The following is a 27,181-nucleotide window of genomic DNA, read 5'->3' on the forward strand; positions in this document are numbered from 1 at the left end:
TACCTCAGTTATTAGTGCATCTGATCCATTATACTTGATACTATTTTGCATTAAAATGATAAATGAAACAATTTCTTGTATGTTATATAAATAATATATACATAAAATAAAATATGAATGTCACTCAATATAGATACCTCAATAATTTCTTAAAATAGCTTTTTTAGGTACTCAAGCATTGCCTATGTGCATTTAAATGTTTGAAAGTAGTGTTTTCTAACAGGCAAAGATTTCATGATGAAGACACAAAAGGCTGTTGCAACAAAAGTGAAAATTGACAAATGGGACCTAATTAAACTATAGAGCTTCTTCAGAGCAAAGGAACCTATTAACAGGGTGAACAGACAACCTACAGAATGGGGAAAATTATTTGCAAACTATAAATTTACAGAGGTCTAATACTCCAGCATCTATAAGGAACTTAAGTTTACAAGATAAAACAAATAATCCCCATTAAAAACGGGCAAAGGATATGAACACTTTTCAAAAGAAGACATACATGTGAACAACAATCACATGAAAAAAGCCTCAATATCACTGATCATTAGAGAAATGCAAATCAAAACCACAATGAGATACTGTCTCACACTAGGCAGAATGGTTATTACTAAAAAGTTAAAAAAAAAAAAAAAAGCAGATACTGGCAAAGTTGTGGAGAAATTGGAATGCTTATGCTTATACAGTGTTGCTGGGAGTGTAAATAGTTCAACCACTGTTAGAGACAATTCCCCAAAGACCTAAAAACAGAAATACCATTGGCTCCAGCAGTTCCATTAATGGGTATATACCCAAGGAATTTAAATTGTTTTATTATAAAGACACATGCACACGTGTGTTCATTGCAGCACTATTCACAATAGCAAAGACATGGGCTAAACCGAAATGCCCATCAATTGTAGACTGGATAAAGAAAATGTCTGTAGGCACCATGAAGTACTATGCAGCCATATGAAAGAATGAGATCATATCATTTGCAGGAACGTGGATGGGCCTGGAGGCTATTATCCTTAGCAAACCAATGCAGGAACAGAAAACCAAATACCACATGTTCTCACTTATAAGTGGGAGCTAAATGCTGAGAACACACGAACACATAGAAGGGAGCAAAACACACTGGGGCCTGTCAGAGAGTGCTGACTGGGAGGAAGGAGAGAATCAAGAAAAATAACTAATGAGTACTAGGTTTAATCCCTGGGTGATGAAATAATCTGTACAAAAAAACTCTCATGGCACAAGTTTACCTATATAATAAACCTGTACATGTACCCCTGAACTTAAAATAAAAGTTAAATTAACAAAGAAAGTTATGATCTCTAAATACCTTAGAGAAAGACAATAATTCAATTCTTTTATATTTTAAAAAATTAAATATTGTTTTATAACAATAATTCTTAGATGTTTAAAAAGTGTTCAATGTTTTAAAATAATGAGATATAAAATTAGCAGAGTTCCTGCCTTGACTTTTTTACTTAAATGAATTAGATTTGCTTATATATACATTCATTGAATAAATAAACTGATATTTTATTTAACAGCAAAATTAAGTAGGCAATAATAATTTAAAATTCCTTTTGAAATACCTACATCTTGACAACATTTACATAGCTAACAGCACATTTGTATAGAAGATGTTTAGGATCCTCTATGATAAAAACATATATACATATGTATACAAGTAGTTTTTAAATTTTTTATTTTCCAACTATTGTTTAAAGATATATTTTTTTTCTATCTAATAATGACGATAAGGTGTCACCACAGCCTTTTCTTAAAAGCACCATTCCACCTCTGAGAATAAGCTGATATTTTACTTAAGGCATATTGAACTTCTCCATGCACAAGAAGTTGGCCTGCCTAAAAAATAAGTTTTTATGCAGAACTTGTGTGGGAAGGATGAAATCTGCAATTTGACTTTTAGGAGTGTCATTTTCAGGGTCAGGAAGATTGGTGTTCAGCCCTGGCTCTGCCATTTATAGCCTGTGTGAATTTAGGCAAGTTTACACGTTTTAATGTTTCAGGTTCGCTATCTTTCTCTCACATACCCTTGAATAGAATATTAAGTACAAGTGAACAGAACCTAGTCTTGTTTAAAGACTCCCTAGTCCCCAGCACACCAAAAGGTCCTTTATAAATATTTGTAGAGTTAATAAACATATAAAATGTGTATTTTGAAGAGTATAAGAATAGTAATTATATAATTGGGATGGTTTTGAGAATAAAATAATACAATATATGATGAATACAGAGCATAGTCCTAGATCAGAGTAACTATTCTTATTAGGGAAAGTTCTAGAAAAGCTGGAGTAAGTTTACCTTCTGTGTCTAACCTCTTCTTCCCCTTCAGATTGAGGAAGGGATTTATACTACGACTAGTAGCCCTGTGCCACACTCTAGCACCCATGTATGTACGTCAGAAGGAAAATAGTTATCTTATTAATATTCATATCTCCTAAATCTTTCATAATATTTAGGAGAAGTGGAAACAAGTTAAATAAATTAAAGTACTTTAGCACACAATCTAAAACTCATGCCATCAGTGAAAATGTTTTCAGAGCTTAAGCATGCATACCAGAAAACAGGAGGTAGTACATGCGATATTTCATGGATTTTAAGGTGCTTATTTCAAATTTTTACATATCTGAAATCTGGATGCATCTTACAGTTAATGGCATCTTACAATTGACTAATATCTTTCTCTCTTGGTAGTGCATAGCATAATAGGATGTCTTAGAGTTGATGAAATATGTTATATATGAAAGCAGTCCTTCTCAATGTTTATTTCTTATCACCATTCACCCCTGGCAAAGAGCTTTCTAGGCTTTCCCCCCCTAATTTCTCACCTCCATGAAACGTCAATACTACAGATATACTCTGTATGCATATCTGTGTTTTGTATATGACATGAGTAAGTTTTTTTTCCCCATGCACCAATTTACTTCCCCGTGGGGGCTCTATTATATTGGAGACATAGGTATTAAGGTGATTGATTCCTTGTTGTTCTTAGGTTTTAGAATTTCATTTACTAAGATAATGGGAATCATGAGCTAATTCTTAGCTTTAGCAGTTTTGGCTTTAACTATATAACAGAATATCTCAGAATCATATTATTATCATAAATGTCAAAATGCTTTCAAAATGCCTGCGAAGTTTGAACATTCGCTATTTACCCCAACAACTAGAAAGCTGTCCATAATCTTTTTTTAATAAATAAAAGGTCTTCAAGTTTATCCAGTGATGTCATTCAACATATATTTCTCATTTTATGAAATAAGATTATTTAATAATTTCAATGTATAAATTTAGGATGTTCACTACCTCACTTTTACATATTCATTATTTTAAAACCATAACATGAACAATACATCCATAAAAGACCATCTGATTTTTATGAAGTACTAAGAAATATGCTGTTTTATGCTCCACATATTATACTCAGTTGGGAGAGTGAAGATGTGCAATTGTTGAAGTCTTTGTGTAGACTCATGTACTGCAATTTAAGGAGTTTTGGTATTCCCACCTTTTACAGTAATAATGGGATATAGAGATCAGTTCATTTGTAACTGGTGGTTTGCACAAAAAAGAAAATAGGGATACAATCTCTGCCCATCTGAAAAGAGTTTTCTCCTGCAAAGTAATTACTGTATTCAATAACTTTAACTGATAGAGAAAGGAGTGATTTATGTACTTGGATAATATCTTTAAATGGCAAAATTGTTCAGTATGTTCTTAAATATTCACTTATCTTTCTCTGGGCTATGCAGTTCAACTTTCATTTTTAAAAAATTAGTGGTGCAAAAAACTTCTAAAATTAGTGATACATAAAATCTAACTTTTTTGTATATATTGCAATAATATTATTTTATATTTGACAATTCAAACATGTTTATATTGGCCCAGTTGTATTTGGTCGTGTTAATTGGCTATTTTGGACACTCAGATGTGTCAGTACACTGTGCAGTTGTTATAGGTGATGTGAAATATTCTAGTAGATGAAGTAATGTATCAGCAAAAGTTAATTAAGATGAGCAGTGCTCCGAAGAGGCTCATCATCAGTATACAGAAATCTACATCACTGCTTTATCAATGTAATTAATTGTACATAGCTTTTGTAAATAAGTTGAAAATTAATTCAAAACCAGAAATCATCTCCCCCGCTGCTCCTGGTACTTGCTCTTTCTCTGCCTTTCAATCGAAGCATCTCCATGATACTCCGGGCATAGACATCTCTCAAGTTAACACTGATATATGAGTCAGTGGCTATATTCTTGGTAAGCTTCTTTAGGGCTTCACGCTGTCTAACAGCCGCTTCCTTGAGTTTCAAGGTGAAGTAGCAAGCAGAGAAGCGATCATTAATAATAGCAATAGGCAAGGCCAAGACAAGAATTCCCGATAAGATACACATGAAGGCCACGATTTTGCCTGTGGTGGTGTCTGGTCTAATGTCCCCATATCCCACAGTGGTCATAGAAGTGGTGGCCCACCACCATGCACAAGGGACACTTGTGAAGGTTGTGTCAGGAATGCTTTGCTCAGCAAAGTATTCCACAGTTGAAAATATGGAGATTCCCACGGATAGAAATAGGAGCAGTAGGCCGACTTCTTCATAACACTGGGTAATTGTCATCCCAAGGGAGCGTAATCCTGCAATAGAGCAAATGCTGTCAGTCACTGGCATCTCTTTTCTTTCTCTTCCTTCACTCCCTTCTCTCCCTCCTTGCTCTCCACAAACTGTACTGAACACTTAAGAAGTCCCCAGCCCTGGGCAATGTTCTGGGGATACGAAGCTGGTTAAATCATAATCCTTGTGCTCAGGAAACTCACGGTCTAGTTGATGGAGCCAGGTTGAGATGGCTAGAGAGAAATATTATTAGCTTCATTAATTTGCCTATAGAATTATTGAACTTCTACTATTAAAAACAAGGTGAGAAGTAATGCTGAAGGCAGGCAGGGGGGTTACGATAGGAGTTTTGTACAGACTCTAGTTGGTACAGACTTTAGTCTGTACAATAAGAGGCCTTTGCAGTATTGCATGTGGAGGGCTCATTTGGTGACATCTGCATTTCAATGCATCATTTTATCACTTGTTTCTAATGCCAATTTTATGTTGTCTTATATTTTATGTGTCCAATTTTCTCACCTTCCTGGTAAAGTTTAACATAATCAGGAATCTGATTATTGGAAAGCCAGAAAAAGTAAAGGTTGGACACCATGGCAACAAAATGAAGCAGCAGAAGCGTTAGGCATTGGTGATAAAATCCACATGAGAACATCACATGTATATTCCGGGGACATTCTTAGTGGTATGTCAGGAGGAGGTCTGAACTCCCAAGACACCCACTGAAACCCTAGTCCTTAATACCAAAACTATAGGAAACGATCTCCCTTGAGTACATAAAATTTCTGCTTTCCTATAATAACATAGAACTTAATACAGAATATTCCTCCATTGCAAAAAGGTATGGGAAATGGAATCACTAGAGAATTTACTCATTATGAAGCATTGGCTGCTTTTCCATTCCTAGATCTGAGGATTTATTAAAACCCAAGGAGACAGACCCACGATAATTCCATCTCTGAAGACACTAGGCCCTATGGGGGAGTAAGAAGAGCCCATTATGGAACCAGGCTTTGAATGAACAGTAAGATTTTCTCCCTAATACTAGAGAGATGGTTATTAAAGTTTGTTCACATTTTGAAATCATATCAACATGATGTCAAAATGATATGGCCTCAGGAGTCCAAAACAATACCTCTTAGAATCATTTTTTTTTTGTTTTTATTTGCTCGCTAGAGACTATTTCAAATGCATTAGCATACTAATTATACTCTCATTATTTCAAATTTTGCTTTTCAAATTTTGAGATATTCTTGAATTATGAGCCAGCTATTTTTAAAGATCGCTGAATATTTTGAAGTTTAACTTCAAAATAATATCTTTCAGAATACCTTTATAATACCTTCACCTTTATTAGAAAAACTGGCCTTGATATGTCTACATGAAATTACATTTCTTAAATAAATTCACAATACATGAGGAGATGCATAGCATTTGTCTGGAAATACTGTTTTAATTTAAAGGCAAAATGTTCAAAACAATTTTGTAGGCTGGGCGTGGTGGCTCATGCCTGTAATCCCAGCACTTTGGGAGGCTGCGGCTGGCGGATCATGAGGTCAAGAGATTGAGATCATCTTGGCCAACAAGTCAAAATCCCATCTCTACTAAAAATACAAAAAATTAGCTGGGTGTGGTGGTGTACACCTGTAGTCCCAGCTACTTGAGAGGCTGAGGTAGGAGAATGCTTTGAACCCGGGAGGCAGAGGTTGCAGGGAGCCAAGATTCAGCCTGGGTGACAGTGTGAGACTCCATCTCAAAATAAATAAATAAATAAATAAATAAAATTTTTAAAAAACCCAAAATTTTATAAGGAAAGTAAAGCTGGACAAATTTGTAGCATGTTATCTCTGTTAACTTAAAAGAAAGGATATGAGAGGGCCTTGCTAATTGTTATGCCATTATACAGATGCGGAAGCTGAGGCATGAAGAGGTAAATTATCTAGTAGAAAGCTACAGAGCCAGGATTTAAATCTACTTTTCTGGCCAAAAACACGTTATTCTATAACACTTCTTAATTTTTATTCATAATTAATACATGGAGAAATATGCCATCTATGTTTACATTTTAATAAGTGTAGTGTTGAGGCAAAATTGTCAAATATTATAATTCACATATTTTTAATAATTAAGAGTTTACTAAAACTTTATACTTGTTTTAGAATGAAGAAAATCTTTGAAGAGGTGACATTGTGGAAATTATTTTCCTTTTCTTTTGGAAAAAAATGTAGTATTTACTGCGAGTTTTTAAATTGAGTCTTGTGAAGAGTTTATAAATACTTGAAGAAAGCATCCCATTATCTGTGTCAGAAAACAAAGAGTGTGGTACTTGTAAGAGTCCTTGGAAACCCCATTATCAAATTCTTGGTATGTGAGACTAGCTAGGAAAATACACTACCAAAATTATATTATGATAAGTTCTAATTACTAGAGAAAGGTTGAAAACAAAACATACCAGAGGTTAATTTCACCCTGTATTTGTAGGAAGTAACAGCTATAATCAACCTTTTTTTAGGTGGTTGGTCGGGGCACATACCTATGGAAATAATCTAGGAATAGGAATCTCTAGTCAATTTGTTTGTACTAATATGTATCTTTATCAACATACATAAAATTAATATGGCACTCCAGTGTTTCTCAAAGTGTGATCTAAGAACCACCCACATCAAAGTCATTGGTGAACTTACTATTTAAAAAAATGTATGCTACTAGATCCAACCTCAAGCTTTCTGGGGGTTATAGCTAGAAGCTGTATTTCAACAAGCTTGTCTGGGGATTCCTGTTTTCATTAAGGTATGTCATAAGAAAACTCATAGGAACTTCAGAACATCCAACAGCTGCAGGGCCAGCTCCTGGTAACTACTACTGTTGGGGATGCAAAAATCATCTTTAATCAGTTCCTGTGATTTTTGCTGATATTAATTATAATTTTTATGTACCTTATGTGTTTATGTGTGTTGTATGGAGACTTTTCTAGGAAAATATTAATTTGATTTTCAAAGGCTCTATGGCACACACACACACAAAACAAAACAAAACAAAAAACTAGGGGATCTCTCTATTCCCCTCTCCCATGCGTCCCAGGTTAGGGACAAGAATTTAATTAGTTTATTTGCTTTCTTCCAAAGCAAAATATTTCCATTACTTCTCAAAAATTTTGGGAAGGGCACCTGCACCTAGTCATCACTCTTTCTGTTTGGTCAGAGAAGGCTCTGGAAGGCTGACTTTCCCTTCCGCCAAGGAGCATATGTAGCAAGCACCTCTTGGACACAGAAGAGAAACTGGCTTATGTCCCTAAATGTCATATATAATTTATATGTATCTTTTTATGTCATTTATGCATGTTTTGTCTAGAACCTTGAAGAGGCAGCATGCCTTTAATTTTTGGACATCTTCTGGGCAATGGTTTCAGATAAACTGAGGTTAGCAAATGGTCAAATTGTGTCTCAACATTTGAAGAGGAGGTATGTGAGTGCTCACTTCTCTATACCTGTGAGAACAACTTCAGGGTTTTGCTTCCCAATATCTCTTTAGAGGTCATGATCAGGTAAAGTATGGGAGCTGGTAATTTTGAATATTAGTTCAGCGTTACTTTCCTTGTACTGTGGTCAAATAATAAATGTTTACATGCAATGGCAAATGAAAAGGCATCAATGAAATCTGAATACCTGTGGAATGTCTGCCCAGCTTTAGCATGCGCAAAGCTCTGAGCAGCCTCAAAACCTGGACAATGCGCCCCACGTTCTCCAGCTCCTGTGTCGTCTGGCTCCCACTCAGACTCTCGACCAGAAGAGTGATGTAGAAGGGCAAGATGGCAAGGAGATCTATGATGTTTGGCACCTTTCTCAGGAAGTGACATCTGTCCCGCACACACAGGAAGCGGAGGACAAACTCCCCAGTGAACCAGCTAATGCACACATACTCCAGGATTTCCAGCAGCTGCAGGTCCAGCCAGCTTAACTCAGCCGACATCAGGGCCATGTTAATGATGGACACCACCACGAAGATAATGGAGATGACCCCAAAGATACGGGCAGCTGTGGAAGATCCAGGTTTCTCCAGGATATTCCAGAGCTTCTGGCGAACAGTGGGACAAGCTCCTTGGGAGAAGTCCTGTTCACTCTCATGTTGACTTTCCTGATCTTCTGTGTCCTTCTTGAAGTCTAAAGTTTCACTCAGCTCTTTTCTTCTGAAGTATCTTTCAGAGAAGACAATTTGGTGATTAGTCTAACTTTATTAAAATACAGAAGTAGAAGATAATTAAACATGGCAGGGACGTCAGCCTTTTTCATTCAATAAAATGCAGAAAAATGTCTATTCATGTTTTACTTAGGTTGTCTCTTGCCCACAGAATTTCTTAGTTAGGATTATGATGTTTTTCTTTCTTTTCTTTTCTTTCTTTCTTTTTCTTTTTTTTCTTTTTTTTTTTTTTTTGAGACAGAATATCACTCTGTTGCCTAGGCTGGAGTGCAGCAGAGCAATCTCAGCTCACTGCAACCTGCACTTCCTGGGTTCAAGTGACTCTCCTACCCCAGCCTTCTGAATAGCTGGGATTACAGGTGTGCACCACCACTCCCAGTTAATTTTTGTACTTTTACTAGAGACAGGGTTTTCCCATGTTGCCCAGACTGGTCTCGAACTCTTGGCCTCAAGTGATCCACCTGCCTCGGCCTCCCAAACTGCTGGGATTACAGGTGTGAACCACCACACCTGGCCTGGATTATAATTTTTTAAAATGACACTTCCTTAGTAGAAGTTTATACATAGCAAAACTACTTTGGATTAACACATTTTATTACCCATTTTCTGGTAACAAGAACGGATGTTTGCCAGGTGGAATCTTTTGGGGGGTGTAACGAAAGGGTATTCATGAAGAAATGGTTGTAATAGCAAAGTAAGAGCAAAGTCACTCTCCAAGTTCCACAATCCTTCAATCAAGGGACTAATTTTTCATCTTCTGTATTTAAAACAATTCTCCATTCAAGCTTTTCAAAGTCAGTGATCTAGGTTTGATAAATGATAATGCTGCATGCCAAATCTTTCATTCCTACGCATGCACCTTTTGGAGCATGGCTTTTCTGATTCATTTATTCAGTCACCAAATATTTATTGTGGACCTAAAGTCCCTTGCTTTATACGTTAAATTAGCATACTCAAAAAAGGGAACAAAGAGATTCAAAAAGTTCTACTCAAAAGTTGGCGTTGAGGCTTTTCTGTGCCCCACCCCCACCCCACCTGTCAGCCCAGAGGTGGCCACACCTATTACTAGGCCTGGCTCCAGCGAAGCTGGTGTAAAGCCTCAAATCTACCAGTGCTTCCCTCTCTTTCTCTGCCGCGTCCGCCTCCCCGCCCAGCCGCCGCGCGCCTCCGGGTTACCTGTCTCTGCAGCAGGAATCGATGCTGAGCTCATCGATGCCCCAGTACTGGATCTCCTGCAGGAAGGAGAGCGCGCACAGCTGCTCCATGACATGCAGGCGGCCCGTGCGGTAGTAGTGCAGGACGTAGCGGAACGCCTGCGAGCTGCGGTCGAAGAAGTACTCATTGTCCACTGGGTTGGCATCGTCGCAAAGCTCCAGAGGGCTGGGCACGGCGGCTAGGGCCCCGGGGCGGCGGTAGGAAGCCACCACCACGGCCAGCTTGCCAAGGCGCGTGTGCGGGAAGCAGGACAGCGCCTGCTGCGAGAGCACGAAGCGGCTGCCGCCCACGTTGACCGTGAAGCAGTCCCCGAGCGCCAAGGGCTCCCCTTCGCCCTCGCTGCAGAAGACACTAGAGTCCAGGGAGGTCAGGGAGCCGCTGTCCAGCGGCGAGTCCAGCAGCGCTCTGCCGCTGGAAGGCATCTCTATCCCAGTCGCCGCGGCCTGAGGGCGCCACAAAGTTAGGGACACGCCGAAAGCGTTGGTCCCGCGAGGGCGGTGGCACGGCCCCCGGTGGCGGCCGGGATTTCCCGGGCTCCGGAAGGGGTTGCCTCTCCCTGGCGCACCCCTACTCACTCCACCCGCTGTGCGCCTTCCTCCTCCTGCCGCTAGGGAGTTGCGAGTGCGCGGAAGCAGCGCACAAGTGGCAGAGAGAGGAGACAGACGGGGAGCAGAGCAAGGGTCGCGCTCAGAGCAAGGATCAGGTGAGGTCCGAGCCCGACACAGCCCCTGTGCACACTGCCGGTCGCCGTGGCCCTTCCCAAACGTTGTCACCCGCCTCCCAACTTCGCAATTGCGATTCCCAGACTGGGAGGTGTACAGATTGAATGACTCGCTACTTGGTGGGTGGAGGGGTTGGGGAAGGGAGGAAGGAGGGAGATGTGGGGTGGAGGAGGAAGAGGAGGAAGAGGAGAGAAGATGACTCTTAGCTGAAAGCAAGCAAGCAAGGGGGATGGCGAGACTCACCACTGCCCGAAGGAGACCAAAACAAAAAGTTCAGAAAGCAGAGGAAGTGGTAACCTGGTCCCTTCCAACTTGAGAATTTATATTCCTCCCTCTTCTTTTACTGCTGCTTCATAGGCCTCCCCGGGGGTGTTCGCTGGGGATGTGAGCACGTGGGGGAGGGTGCTCTGGGTGAAGAGGCCGCACCATTTTCTCCCAATTAACTCTCATTCTAGTCTGAGGATCAGCGACGGTCCATTTTCTTCTCCCGTCTCTCTTAAGTTTTGACCTCCTGGTTGAGAAACAAGGATAATTAATGATGACTTTTTATTGAAGCCCCAGTGGGTCCCTAAGAACTAGGAGTGTCACGTTTAGCCCCCACCCTGTCGAGTGTCCACCCAGTGTTGAGGCACTTTGTTGAGGCACCCTTCCTTTTAGCCATTTCTGTCCCTGCAAGTTTTCCGGAGAGCAGGTGTTCTGAGCACCGCGGAGGTCTCATTTTAGAAGGAAAGGCAAAAAGACAAGGAATAGAACAAGCGTGGGCTGGGGCAGGAGTTTAAATAGTAACGACGGCCTCCCTCGTTAAAGGGAGAAGCCGAGGCCAGCGCCCAGGTGAGACTGGAAGTGTACCCACGGGGCCCCTGGGAGCCGCGCTGCTCCAGCCAACCTGTTGGACTCGGGTCGAGGAGGTGGGGGCGGGAGGGAAGAGCAAGTGACTCACCTGCAGCTCCCGGCACAACTGGTCTGCGCGCAACGGCGCCGGCGCGGCAGGTGACGTGCCCGTCCTTTGATCCTCTGGGTCTACACGTGAGGTCTCACTCAACTGGTCCTGGAGGGAAACTGTGCTCCAGCTGAGCTCTACCCAGCACTTGCTGCCTCGCCTTGCCTCCATCTGCCTCCGGGCTCTTGGCCCCTGGGCTCTGGCTAAGCGTATCCGCCCCCGCCCCGCGCTAGCTCAGAGAGCCACCCGCCCGGTGCTTCCAGCACCAGCAGAGGGGAGTGGCAGGATCCAAGGGAGGGAGGTGAGACAGCGAGGGTGGGGGCGAGGGGAGTGAGGTGCTCGGTGACACTGAATATAATATTCATCCTGAACACACTTGCAGAATTGCTACAGTTGATTCCCGTTTCCCTGGATCTGCGTCTTTGCAAATGCTTCAGAACAAAATTTCCAACTATGTGCTAAACTTGAGGTTAGGGCAGTTATATTAACTGCTTTGTTTGGCATGGTTCAAGGTTTTCTCATTTTCAGCAGGCATTTCAGAATCATGCATTTTTCAAGTCTTTGCCAGAGAGAGTGAACCACACTCATCTTTGTTGATTCCTAGTAAGTATATATAGAATACATATTGGAAAGCATATATTATGGATACACTTACATATATAAGTATATATTAGAAAGCATATATATATACACACACACATATATATATACACATATATTAGGAAGTATATGTAAAGACATAAGCAGGCAGGATAAGCTTTTTCATAGATTGAACAAAAGTGTGACTGTTTAGTTCTAGCTTTGCCAACTGGCTGTGAAACGTCTATCATTTACTTCAAGGGTCTCAGTGCCTTTCTCAGTGAAATTTCGAGTTTTAATAAAAACACCCCCCAACATTTAATGCGTGCTTACTTTATGCTGGGAAATCTGAAGGCTCTTTACTCATGCAGTACCTTATTTAATCATAATGACAACGCAATGAGGTAGCATATACCCATTTTACAGAAAGAAAAACTAAGGTGCAGAGAAATTAATTGATTTATAAAGGGCCACACAGTTCAAATTAAACGCAGGACTACATGTCAGAGGCTGCCTTTTTAAACAAGATGCTAGAAACATACTATTTTTGTTGATAAATAAGTGTGATTGCTTTTATTTTCTTTGTTTGTAAGTTTCTAATGACGGACAGGAGTTTAATGAGGTATTTTCATCACTCCTTCAAAAAAAGTTTGCCGAGCATTCACCATATACTGGTGCTATTCATGGTGCTTGAGATATAGCAATGAAGAACAGACAAGATCGCTGTCCTTGTGGTGATTATAGTAACCCTCTGAGAATAAATGGACAACTTCAATAAACGTTTTTAAACTATAATATTTATAGGCATGCTTCTTTTGACAGACATCCATTTGGTTAACTTCTCTCCATAAAGAACTCTTCCATACAGTAAATACAGAGATGCTAGAATTATCCCAGTAAATAGTTCATCATTCTGTATAGGTATCGTGTTATTACTTTTTAATGTATCAGAACTTTTCCCTATACAGCAAGAAAACTCCTCCAACATCTCAATTATAGATTATTTATGTATTGAAAAAAGCCAAAGGCCTTAGTTTTTTTAAACTTTATGCATACCATGATTAGCAATAAAAGTCTATACTACTTTTACAGGATGTGGTGAGGAAGAAGGAAAGCATTCAGAGGAAAATCATGGTTTTAGGTGAGGAGAGAGATCTTGGACAAGTAACCAGAGGTTAGTGAAAGATGACTGAGGCTTTTGGGTCTCCTCCCCTGCCACTAAGCCACTGAACCTCAGTTGTGAAGAATGTTGTCCCGTAGAAGTAGTTATAATAAACCCTCCTTAAAAGTCAGGCTCTCTGCTACACATCTGACTTCTCACAATCTGACTTCTGCTACCATCTGACTTCTTACAATGAAGTAAGCATTGTACTCCTTAGTTGCAGATTTCAACTTGGATGCTCATAGGCATAAAGAAAGTAACTTTCTACCTTACATAGTGAATCTGGGAAGGGGTATATGAAAGGCTTGAAACAGGCCCTTTCTGATTCCTGACTCTATCTCAACTGCTAACAGCCTAAATGTTTCAATTGGGCATTGATTTTAGTTATAGCAATTTACACTAATCAAGACAATCATAACTAGAGGGATGATCAGTCAACGGAAAGTATATAAATATAAATAACCCCTTTAAAAAACATAGAGTCTTGAGTAATAAAATTCCCCACCTGTGCTCTGTGCTGTTCCCTTAAGGCTATTGATTTTCTTTCCTTGATGGCTCAGGTTTTAGTCAGAGACTCCAAGGAAGAGCATACCATAGAATAAAAAGGGAAATATGTCCACTTGAAGGATACCTTTTTTTTATCCCTAATCCTGACCTGAGGTATGACCTGAGGTGTGTCAAAGGAGAACTGCTGATAAGTAGTTGGGGGTGGTGAGGTATTGCTTTCCATTTCGTTTCTACATAGCATGGGAGGAATGTGATTGTCATGTGGGAGGTTGCTTAGTTCTGTAATGTGAAAACTCAACAGTCTAAAGGCTTTGGGTATATTCCCTAGTCATCAGATGTTATATTCCAGTGATTTTCCATTGAGACTCTTCTTATGAAAAACTACTTGCTTTTGGCTTCATCTATCAAGTCTACCTGTATGGACTTGAATACGGAATCTCCAGTGACAACTAGTATTTTTAATTCTTTCATTTTTTCAAAGAGTATTTTTAAAGAGTTTTTTAATGAACAGTGTATATTCTTAAAAGTTATAATAAGATCAAAAGAAAAATCATGGCATTCTTTAAATGTCTAACTCGATAACAATTATGAAAATAGAAGTTAAACGTCATTGTAAGCTTATTAGAAAATCCTACTGTTAAAAATATGTTACACTTCATTTATGCTTTGAATAAATCATGAGAATATTTATATTGATATCATATTCTGTTTACTTGTGATACATTTGAATAATATGATGTTTCTGTCAAATCATTAATGCTTATCTCTAATATGAATGTTTAAAACAATTATACAGATATAATCATGGCATTAAAATTTTTTAGGAAAATGTACATTCATTAGTAATTTATATCTGAAATATTGCAACTTTTTTGATAATTAGGTAAACATGTGAAATATAATGAATGAATAATCTTGAATAAACAGCTTTATAAAATTCAACTAAATTCTAGATTTTCATTTTTAATTCCCTTCCTGTCGTTTCATACATTTACACTAAATTCATTTAATTTTTATCATTCATCAACAATGAGGACAATGTTTTGCATGAGGTATGTATATCTTTGGCTCTGTGTTTGATTTCTTAGGAACTAACAACCAGATAGACGTACCAATCGTGATGATGTTTAAAAATGTCTTTGTGTGTGAACAAAATGGCTTCATCCTTTTTTCCTTCATTGCATTGGGATATGTTTAAAGGTAAAAGAAAATCTGACAAATTCTATCTATTCATCTTTCATGTGCCTTCTAGGCGCTTGGAATAAATCCTTCCAACTGTATGACAGCCTACTCTAATGCAGAATTTAGCTTAATGTGGGCTTGTTCTGGATTTCTTCCAAGGGAAGGCAATTATCTTTGGAAGTACCCAAGAAATCATTTTTATAGCCTAGTCTGCTACAGAGATAGCATGATGGGTTGATGACGGTGATGGTGAAGATAATAATATGATAATAATAGCTGCTACCTTTATGTATTTAGTCCCCTTTCTGCCTTCTGTAGGCTGCATGACCTTAACAAGTTTCCTAAGCCCTGTAAGTCTCATTCTTCTCATCTGTAAAATGGGGATAACAATAGTACCTTATGTTATTATTTTAAAATTAAATGAGATAATCCATGTAAAATGTATAGTACAGTGTCATTATTCTTGTCATTTTTATTATAGTTATGTTTCAGGAATTTTTCTGTACTTCCCCCTACCCCCAAGTACCTAATTAAAAACTTATGAGGTGATAGGCATTATGTTAAGAATTTTACAAACATGATCTTATTTCTTTTATATCTTACATAACCTAACAAAGAAGGTAATATTATTATTTTTGTTTTCTAGATGAGAAACCAGGATCAGAGTGTTAAAATAATTTTCCAAGTGTCAAATAGATAGTAGATGTAGATTTGAACACATTTGTTTGGCTCAAAGCCTTTATTTATTGAAGAGCATTGATGTAAAAATAATGCGATGATGAGAAATCACTGTTAGACATTTTCCTCTTTTCTTTACAAATAATTTTGAGAAAGGAACATTTCTATTATATACTCCAAATAATTAAGACATGACTATACCTTATCAGCAGTCACTAACATATGATTGTGATTTCACATTTAAATAATTTGATTTTTTTTCTAATCATCATTCTCCAAAGGAGATAGCCAATTGGATTGAACATTAAATGATTTTCACTATGTTGCTACGATATATCAAAGGCATGTCAAATTTTTCTTGAATTATCAGAAAATACATAGACTCAGGACACTTGTTATCCACCAGATTGTTTATTATAATTACACTGAAATTAAACTTTTATAAACAAGATTTAGAAGCAGTGGAGCAAAAGCGTCTTGAGCTCTCTGCTCCTCATGTTCTAGGAGCTGTTATGTGAACCCAACATTGAAGTCGAAAATTCCAATGAAATTCTTTTTCACTAAGCTCTATCGAATTCCCTTATGCTGATAGAGAAGGTTGAGCCATATGAAACCATTAAAACCTGTGCTTCTTATTTGAGTGTATTTTATTTGTTAATACTAGAAGTAAATTGCATTTACACTTATTCCTTATTCTATTTAGTACTTTCCTTCATTATCAAGGAACTCAGTAAACTTTAACTTCATCTTATAGTTGGATGAAAGGTAATCTTTGCACTCCATACTGTTATGAGGTTTTTTGTTTTTGTTTTTGTTACTGTTGTTTTGAGTCAGAGTTTCACTCTTGTCACCCAGGTTGGAGTGCAATGGCGTGATCTCGGCTCACTGCAACCTCCACCTCCCAGGTTCAAGTGATTCTCCTGCCTCAGCCTCCTGAGTAGCTGAGATTACAGGCCCATCATCACGTCCAGCTGATTTTTTGTATTTTTAGTAGAGATGGGATTTCACTATGTTGGCCAGGCTCTTCTTGAACTCGTGACCTTGTGATCCAGCTGCCTCAGCCCCCCAAAATGCTGAGATGACAGGCATGAACCATTGTGCCTGGCCTTGAACTCATTTTTGACAATGAACGGGCACCTGGTGGATGAGATTTTTAATGTTAATTTTCCTTGTTTTTTCCATAATCTACTCAAAATTGAAAAGTGTATCACTCAGTAAATATTTATGGACATGTACTTTTACAATATTCAGGGGGTAGTTATGAGAATACATAGATAGAATATGTATATAAAGTATCATATATCATATATACAATACATGTTAAACTAGACATCTATCACATGCATATGAAAAACTAACATTGCAGTTTATAATGAATACTAGTTTGGTGTATTACATTTTCTTAATCTATGCAAGGAAAGTAATCAGCAATCAGAGGCAATGTAAAAAAATAGGAAAGATAAGCAAGATGAAAGGCAATTTTTCTCTACAAAATGGTTTTTAGTTATATGGCATAGTCCTTTTAAATAACATCCTCATGGCATTTTAAACATAATCTAATAAAAGAGAAAAGATGAAGTAACTTTTTTAGGACATATATGCTGAAATCTGTGCCAAAATGTTTTTGTTAAACAGATTGTGAAACTGTATAGAATACCTGTTATTCTGTTATTCTAATCTCAGTTAAGGCACATAGAACACTAATGTAAATATTATGTATATTAAATCATTGCATACAAATGGGATAACCTCAATTCTGTTTTAACTCCCAAGTCAATGCTTTTTAAAGTTAGCTGCATGCTCTACTTTCTTCTACTCTTCACTTTAGTACCAAAAAAACAAGAAAAAAATATGGAAAGTACACATAAATCTTGTTTATTTTTAAAAAGAGCCCAGGATCAGTGCACGTATTCCAGAATATATTTTCTCTAGACTGTGTAATTATATTGATGGCAACTGAATATACAAATTTGTCATTCTTGCAACATGAAGAGTAGCAATGAGCCATATGGCTTCTCTTTTACACCACTGCAGCTGATTGACATCTCAGTTATAGACTCAGCCTCACAGTTCTCCCACAAACAGATTTCCCGGAAATCTAAACCAAATGAGAATCCAGAGGGAAGTCAAAACATAGTAAATTTGTGATAGGCCTGGTTTTCTCTTTGATTTCTATAAGGTCAAATTTATCCATTTAGTACAAGAGAATGTTTTATTCTTAAGGTGACAAAAAGAAATATTATTTTATACTTATAATTTTTAAAAAATGGAAAAAATAATTTGTAAAAGAATAGAAATAAATAAGACTTTTAAAATACATTTAAGAAATCATCAATGTAGTTATAGGTTCAATATTTATGATGACTCTGGGTCCCATATGTCTTACTGTTAATAGCAGAAGCTTATGAAAAATCAAGAACAGATCATTACTGACTAACCAAATGGAAGTTGAGTATGAGTTTATATGTATGTACAGAACAAGTATTTTAATTTGATTTTTTAAAATTAAGAAATTGCCAGCTGGAATGGCTCATACCTGTAATCCTAGCAATTTGGAAGGCTGAGGTGGGTGGATTGCTTGAGGTCAGGAGTTCAAGACCAGCCTGGGCAACAGGGCAAAACCCTGTCTTTAAAATAATAATAATAATAAAATAACCTAGCCAGGCATGGTGGCATGTGTCTCTAGTCCCAGCTACTCAGGAGCCTGAGGCTTGAGATTGGTTGAGCCCAGGTCAAGGCTGAAATGAGCCATGATCACACCACTGTGTGCTGTCTGGGTGAAGGGTGAGACCCTGTCTCAAAAAATAAATAAACAAATAAAAAAGATATAGGTATACTAAAATTGTGTTTCCTCACTTGATACTGTTTAATATGTAGGAAACTATCCAAAAATATTTAAGCATAAGTAAGAAAAAAACACTTCATGTTTAAAAATGGTATAATAACATGTTAATAGCTGGCAATGTAGCTGTTTGTAAAATATTGATTGATGACTAGATATAAAACGGAAAGCAAGTATGGGTGTATTTGAAAATACAGATGCTTCGATAAGACCATGATAAAGCAGCATGTGCCCTCTGTCAATGTCAGCATGGGGAAACATTGTCTGACATAGAATCCATATTTGCTTGTGAAATTGTGATCCATTTTCATTATTTTTGAATCATATTTGAATCAGCACTTGTCCCTGGAGCAAGAAGACTCCTAAAGTAAGTGAGCCTCTCTCCAAAATAGTGATAGAGATTACTTTCTTACAGAAGAAAGACTGGATGAGGTTCGCTACTTAAAAAGTTATTCTCGTGGCTTTAGGTTTTAAAATCATGGCTGTTATAGAAGGCAGTAGGGTTGGGAACCCTTTATTCTATTAAAAATTATTGAGAGCCCTAAATGGGTTTTATTCATGTGAGTTACATCTTAATATTAGCAATATGAAAAATTAATACAGAAAAAATGTGTATTTATTAAATTGTTTTAAAATAATAACAAATCCACTACCTGTAAACAAGAATAACACATTTTTGAAAATAAATGTATTTGTCCCCCCTAAATTAGTGAGAAGAATGGAATTGTTTTATAATTTTTCATATCACTTTCATATTTGACTTAATATCTCCTTCTGTATTCAAACTGTTGCAAGTTGGTATTTTGGTTGAAACTTATGAAGAAAACTAGTGTCACACAGATAGGCAGTTAAGAAAGAGAAGGGTATTTTAATAACTTTGGCATACATTGTATAAATTTGTCTTTGATGCTACTCCAGAATTTGACAGATCAGTTGCAACATGAAGCCTGAAACTATGTAAATGAATTTCTCATACCCAGTTATATTAAAATCCATGATCTGTCTTGCCCTTGGAATGATTTTTTTTAAATCCATACGTGATTTTGTTATGTCATGCACTACTTGGAAAATTGTTGTTTCTTAGATAAGCAGATCTTCCCAAAGGTGACATATTTTACTAAACAACCACAAAACAATCACTTTTGTTAACGTTACCACCAATTTAATCAGACCAAGTTTTTAATGATTGGGAAGTTATCAAGCATATGGTAGTAGAAATGTGTTTCTGAAATTTGAATTTTCACTTGGAAAGGTCAAATTTTATCATCAGCAAAAAAATATTGTTAGGTTTCCTTGACAGTGACAGGTTCCTTGCATTCATATTTATGAAATTATTATAAACCTCTGAATAAACTTAGTTCATCTATTAGCCTTTTTTTTCCCCCAAGTGAAAATGGTGATCCATAGAAACAGCGGCTAGCTCATTGTGCAACTCAAACCAGCCACACTACTGCTTTGTCTGGAGATAAGCACGGTACTGAGATATGTTGCAGAAGGCCTCCAGCATGCTTCCAATTTAGTCAAATAAACTATTAAAAAGAAATATACTCAATCATGAAATTTAATACAATTAACTTTTCTTATTGTTCATTGAAAACATTGTTAAGTGAAACTGGAATTTTATTTCCTGAAAGTATGCAAAGAATATAGTGGCAACTAGTATAGTTTGGTGCAACTGCTTTGAAGTGTGCTAAAACACAATCAGTGGTACAAATCATTGATTTTCATCATCAGTAAAAACAAAGACTCAGTGAAAACCACAAATATTGTATTAGAATAAAAAAAAGAAAACATTTTCCTAACATCAAACATTCTAATAAGCTTAACATTAAAGGGTCTGATCAAATCCCAGGGTCTACAGAGCACACTTTGAAAACTATTGTACTAGAGAATATACTTATTTTGATCATTTAAGTATAGTATTTATAATGTTTACATTGTTAAGAAATGAAAGAAAGAAGTATAAAATTTGTATGTTTTTCTTTGCATGGTTTCACCAACATGTCTCTTGCATCTAATATATCTTATGTAGAGATACACACACGCACACACACACACACACACACACACACACACATATATATATATATAGAGAGAGAGAGACAGGAGAGGTGAACATATGAATATTTGCATATTGTTAGGCAGAGAAAATGTGATTAATTTTACCTCCAATTCATCAGCTATTTCCTATGAATTTCTTTACCCCAAGTATCAGGTAAAGCCTACTTTTTAGTATAATTAAATAAATAAAATATAATTTAATAATATAAATATTTCCTTCAGGTAATGCATAGTCTTTTGGGAAAAAAAAGTTCAGTCTCAGATTTTTGGCATCCTTTCTAACTTTCTCCAAATGGGCAGTGTGTGGCCCAAAAGGATAATCTCTAGTCTAGTCAAAGTGGGGTCAATTGGATCACTGGTTAACAGGACTATTAGTCTAGTGTTCCTGGACTAATAGCTATTGGGGTATTCATGGGCATAAAGTCTAGAGGCCATTAGCTTTTGGTCTCTAGATTCTTCCTCACTTAGGCTTGTTCCTATCGGCTTCTGGTTATAAATGGTTTATCAAGCCTCTCCAGCACCTCAACTCTGTATCTCTTTAGCAGTTCTATATATCTTAGGTTTATCTATCTGTAATTTACTATTGCTTCCACAAAAATCATGCCTGCCTCATGTTGCAAGTGGCAGGTATAGAGCATCTCCTAAAGCTTGTAGCTTTTCACTAACACCAATAGCAAAGTGTTAACCCACATGTTCCTGGGCTGGCCAGTACCTTCTGGAAGTTTCTAAAAGCCCTTCCCTGACTTGCTGGGCTTCGTCATCAATGTATATATGTATTTATAGAGGTTACAGAAGCCCTGTAGCTGATCAACTTATGTTCCTACCTCTTCCCATCACCTAATTTTTTTTTTAAATTATTCACTTGTTTTTTTCCTTCTGCTTTCTAAATCAGGGGTTCTCAATCAGTGTTAGTTCTGCCATCTTAAAGACACATTTGGAAATGCGGTCATGCTTTGGTGGTGGGTGGTATTTTTACCTGTCACAATAATTGGAGAATTTATTTTATTTTTGAGACTGAGTCTCGCTCCGTCGCCAGGCACCAGGCTGGAGTGCAGAGGCGTGGGATCCATAGATGCTAAACATCTTTTAATTTACAAGCAATAAAGAATTGACATTTCCCAAATGCTAATAGCACTCCCGTGAAAAACACTGCTTTAGGATACAAATTCCTCAGACTCCAGGGAAGAAAGCCTCACAGCTTAACCATGGTCTCTATAACCAAGGCAACACTGATTAGACAAGCCTTCCCATGACCCTCCAGATGAAAGCCTTAGGCTGACTGAAAAGAAAAAGGTCATGGATCAGAAAAATGAAAGATATTATGGTCCTTTTATGATGTATGTACACACATTAGATGTTTGAATTTGTAATTTTTTTTCTAGTATTACATAGAGATGACACATTAAGCACAATAAATAATATGTATATATGTGCATATATATTTAAAATCTACAGTAAAATGAGATTGTTTTATTGTGATAATTGTTGAAAAGGTACGGACCTGGCTTCACTGAAGTAGACATCCCACTGGATGGACCTTGGCACACTTTATAGAGACAATATGTCATACATATTCCACAGCTAAACTTTTATCTAAAGGTTCCTGGAAGACTTCATAAAAAGCTTAACTAATTTTTAAAATATATTTGGTGAGCTTTGTTAGAGATATAATATCCTGAACTATCTCTTTGCTAGTTGCCAGCTTTCTGTCCAAAAAGACAAACAAAATTCACTGTTTTCAAAACAGCTTTGCAGTGCTTTTATATTCACTTCCCTGTACGTTATTCATCAGGCTCTTTATTAATTTTGTTTCTGACCCTTTTGCATGTGAGAAGAAGTCTGCATGTGAAAATAACTAAATGGAGTGCAAATAATTAATAAAATGTACCTTAGTTATTTTTTGATATCATTCATTCAGAATATTCCAACCTCTGTTTAATAATATATATACCAGATGTATAATAATTGTCCAAAATTTCTAGAACTCTATTGATAAGCTTTGCATTTTGGAATCAGAATTCTCTATAACTTATGTAATACTGATTCTTTAGAAAATGTATAATATTGAAAGAATTCAAACTTAATATTTTTCACTGGAATGTGAAATATTTGCCAAGATGGACATTCCCTATAACTATCCCATAGTTTGCATTTAATTTTATTATCTTTTTTCTTAAAAATACATTTAGTACTGGGCATGTTTCATGTCTGATGAGAGCAACACATTTGAATTGACTTTTTCTTGGTAGATAAAATTAAAGAAGTTGCATGATGAATGTTTCTTGAGTTGTGAATTAAAATGGAGTGACTCAGAATCTGTGAAAGCTTTGGAGATGTTAGGCAATGATGTGTGAGTTAGCACAAAAGTTACAAAAACCATAACAGTATCCAGTACATTGTGTATACTCTGAATGCCTTCTGCCTCACAGCAGGCTTTAGGTGAATTAGCTGTTTTATTGACACGAATATCAAGAGAAACTCATGTCATCTTTTAGAATTTTTGTATTTGATTGATCTCTTTTTTAGTTCTTCTGTAAAACATTAAATTGAAAATTAAGATAGCCTCTGCCAGAAGTTGCCTTACTGTTGAAGTGTGTTTTGAGTCCATAACAAATTTTTTCTTTTGTTTTCAGTATTCACAATCTTGGTTACTATTTTACTGTTCATGTTCTGTCACCTTAATATGAATTTAGTAATTTTTTTCTTTGTCTTCTGAAGTTAGTAAATTTTGTTTGACATTTTGTGGTTTAACTGATAACTATGTAAAATGATTTTTTTAGTGTACTCTGAAATTATAATATACAGTTCAAATTTTTCATGAGCAATGCAGAGCTGGAAACTCGTTTGTATATTATGCTCTCTGACACTTGTTCAGTAATCTGTAATGAGGGATGGATTAGACAGTTGAATCAGAAAAGTCATAGAAGTATTTTAAAACTGTCCAACAAATGCAATGATAATCTGGCAAAGTTTGGGTATTCACTGGAGAGCAAGAAGCAAGCTTAAGGGACAGATAAAAACGTTAATAGATGAAGACTTAGATGAAGTGCTTTGATTAGGTTGCTAAGAAACAGCATTTGCAGAAAGTTCAACTAAGTATCAATCTATGAAACAAATGAGGAGTGTTTTTCCTAAAGACAGGTAAAGAGGAAAAGGCAGAGAGCAATAAGGCCTATAAATTAAGATATCCAAACATTTTCATGATGAACGTTTGTTGTGTTTACGGAGATCAGAACATTGAAGGACTGCGATAATTTGTGAAATATTTTGAGATGTAAGATTTATTATTTATTTATTTATTTTTATTTTCTTTCCTGGGCATAAAACACTAAGGTGTTACTAATATGTAGTAATTGCTATTTATGTGTTTGACTGATAAGAAAAAGAAGCAGTAAATCTCGATAGTCATTTTTCTCTGGAACACATTGTAGACAGAAAAGACTCATTTTCCTTATGATTTCAGCCCCTATTCCAGAGTCTGTCTTTCTTTAAAATTGATTCCTAGACACAAAAAGAGCCAGCTGGTCTCTGATTACTGCACACCTGGCATGCTTAATTGTGTCTCCTTGTAAGTATTCAGCGAATCTTAATTACTGCTTGAAACTGAGCTTCAGCACAGTCTTAACAATATCTGTTCTCCATTTCTTCTGCTATTGCTGGCTCTGGTTCAGTTCTCCACAGATATCAGATGTCTGGGCATCCTTACCTTACCCATCCTTCTCATATTCTTAACCCAGTGGGGTTTGAAGGTAGATCAGAGCTGCTTAGCTTCTAATTTTAGTAACAGACTATTTTATTATTGATGAGGATTATTCTCAGTATGTAGAATGCGTTTGGCAAGGACAGTCCTTCCTACTTGTTTTTGCTGGTCAGTGGTACGAGGTGGGAACAATTCTGAATGAACTGCTTCTGTTAACATTTCTCAAGTCTTCTAGAACTCTATCAGGCTATTAAAAGATGTTTTGTAAAATATTTTCTTAAAAAATCAAATGTGTGTTTGAATTAAATGAAATTAAAGAGCTTTGTTTTCTCTCCAAAATATTTTTCTAATTCATCCTCTTCTCTACTTCCACACTGTTATTCTAGTCTGAGAATCAACTCTTCATGTCCATTAAAAGCTTCAGTGCTTCCACTCTTGATTTCTACCAAATTCCCATAGAGTGCATCATGACATTTGCACAATTTAAATTATGTAACACTGGTCCCTACCTAAAAGCCTTTAATTCCTTTTCATTGCACTCAGAATAAAATTTAAATTACTTTCCATGACCTTCAAGGCTTCTGCTCTTCTCATTGACCTCTCCCATCACTTATTTGTAACCACATGGGCTGGTCATTTCGATCTCCTGCCTATCTCTTCTGTTTTATTTAAGATCAGTTATAAGGTGAGGAAGAAAACGATATTTTTAATACCTAGTGCTTCCTCATCTCTCACCAACACAACCATGTAAGCTTCAGGTTAGTGGTCTCACCGTTATTGTACACCACTGTGTTCTCAGAGACTAATATAGAGCCTGTCACATAATTGGAACTCAATAAATGTTTACTGATTTTATAGACAATTGTTTATTACAATTTTAACACGTTACTGTGCAATGTAGCAGTTCTCAAATTCGGGGTTGGAGATATTTGTATGTGTGTTTGTGTGCATATATATAAAACTACAACTATTTACAAATAGATCTTTCATTTAAATATATATTCACGTTTATATATATATTTAAATGAAAAATTGCAGCTATACCAGAGCTGGGGACATTGTCTTCTTATAGATAGACTAGTTGTAAGACTTGCTTATTGTTCTTTCTTAGAATATTGCAAAGATACATTATCTTCCTAGCAATGCTTTTTTTGCATAAATAATCTATAGGAGACTTTAAAGATAAGTTATGTTTTATGTTGTATCAGTTCGAATATAAGCTCAAGCTCAATGCTCTTAAAGGTCCTTCAGATGCTTAGCAATACTGAGAAAAATATTTGTGGACATTTTCTTGAAAGGTATTCAGTCCATTTTTAATCTAGCTATTATATTTTATACTTTGATTTAGTCAGACCATTATCAAGACATTTATTGGGATCAATGAACATTGGGATCAAACTGGTCTGATGTAGAGTTGATTACTAACTGAGTTAGATTTTGGTTTATCATTGCTGCGGTATGTCAATGGACCTTAAAAGAAAGAGACTTAAGCAGGTCATTGTATTTACTGGAATGATGTTGTTGAGGATGAGACCCATTCCATTACATAATGTCCTCTCTGTTAGGATCTCCACTATACAATTTTCTTCACTCTCAAATAGAAGAATACTTGTTATTAATGCATTTGTTTTGCTCTATGAGCTTTGGAACATAGAGTATTCAAGGAGGTTTGTTTTTTAAACACGATGATTAATATTTATGAAGTGCTTACCATGAGCTAGTGTTGTAGAAGGTTCTTGTCATGTGACCAGGAAAAATTAGACTCGCAGACACTTTGAAGTGTGAGGGGAAATGGAATTTGTTGGGCTAAATGAAAAAAACTCAGCAAAGGAAGAGGGGTTCCTGTTAACAGGCCTCCGTCTCACAAATTGAATCCCAGGTTACAACACAGGAACAGGAGAGGCCAGGCTCCTCCCTGCTGCAAAGGGCACAAACTTCCTGAGGCTATGCCCCATCCTCCCAGTGCATAGGCTGGTGGGAGATTCTCTGGGGACCCCTTTGTACTTAGCTGTCCCACTAGAATCCTATAAAATATTTTATATGGATTATTCAATTTAATTCTCAGAATCCTATGATATATATATAGATATTATTCTTATTTTGCATATAAAGAAACTAAAAACAGAAAGGATAAATAATCATCCACAGTCATACAACTAGAAAATATTGGAATCAAATTGTGAACACAGCCAAATTCAGTAGATTGCCTTCCACCTGGATCTGGCTTATTTTTCTAAACTTTTATTTTTTCTTTTGTCTTATTTTTTATCTGTTTAAGCAATCTTAAATAATTTTTGGAAAATGTGAAGTATAATGAAATAAAAAAGTGAGGTATTAATCTGCCTTATCTAATAAGTACTATGGTCTATCACAAAGCTCAAATAAGTCTATAGGTAGGAATCAAAGGAGGAAGTATAAGAAAATACATCTTTGTTAGAGTAAACTATTTATCAACTATTATTCTTTTCTACATTCATATTTCAAACTTGACTGTGTTGTAAATTAAATTTCATTTCTCTTGGATTACTTTTTCAAACCACACTTACAGGAAATCCAACTTGTTAGTAAAGATTAAACTATGCCTTATAGTCTTTCATATTTAGTCAATTACAATGAATGTTTGGTTTTCTATAGACTTCATTGAAATTAACAGTAACAATATGTTCTAAGACATACTAGAGAGTTAATTATCTACATAAGAGAGTTAATTTATATTTACAATTAAGGATTGCATATGACATTTAGGACTTGTTTCTCAGTTTCCGAGTCACAAATTTTAAT

General features: G+C 36.5%; 1 protein-coding gene and 1 long non-coding RNA gene across 2 annotated transcripts in view; one reads left to right on the forward strand and one right to left on the reverse strand.

Moving 5' to 3' along the window:
• Window positions 1–611: 611 nt before the first annotated feature.
• On the reverse strand, window positions 612–11,022 carry KCNV1 (potassium voltage-gated channel modifier subfamily V member 1). Its single transcript, XM_003938579.3, has 3 exons — window positions 9,989–11,022; window positions 8,281–8,810; window positions 612–4,641 (listed from the first exon to the last, which is right to left on the reverse strand). Exons 1-3 carry the CDS (start codon window positions 10,447–10,449, stop codon window positions 4,130–4,132), a joined length of 1,503 nt encoding a protein of 500 aa, XP_003938628.1. The 5' UTR covers window positions 10,450–11,022; the 3' UTR covers window positions 612–4,129.
• LOC141581482 (uncharacterized) overlaps window positions 10,646–27,181 on the forward strand; it is a 74,014-nt gene continuing 57,478 nt past the window's right edge. The window contains exon 1 of the long non-coding RNA XR_012514153.1: window positions 10,646–10,730. This is a non-coding gene — a long non-coding RNA (uncharacterized LOC141581482). The remainder of the gene's footprint in view (window positions 10,731–27,181) is intronic.

Source organism: Saimiri boliviensis, chromosome 15 (assembly GCF_048565385.1).
Source record: "Saimiri boliviensis isolate mSaiBol1 chromosome 15, mSaiBol1.pri, whole genome shotgun sequence".
In the NCBI taxonomy this organism is placed as follows: domain Eukaryota; kingdom Metazoa; phylum Chordata; class Mammalia; order Primates; family Cebidae; genus Saimiri; species Saimiri boliviensis.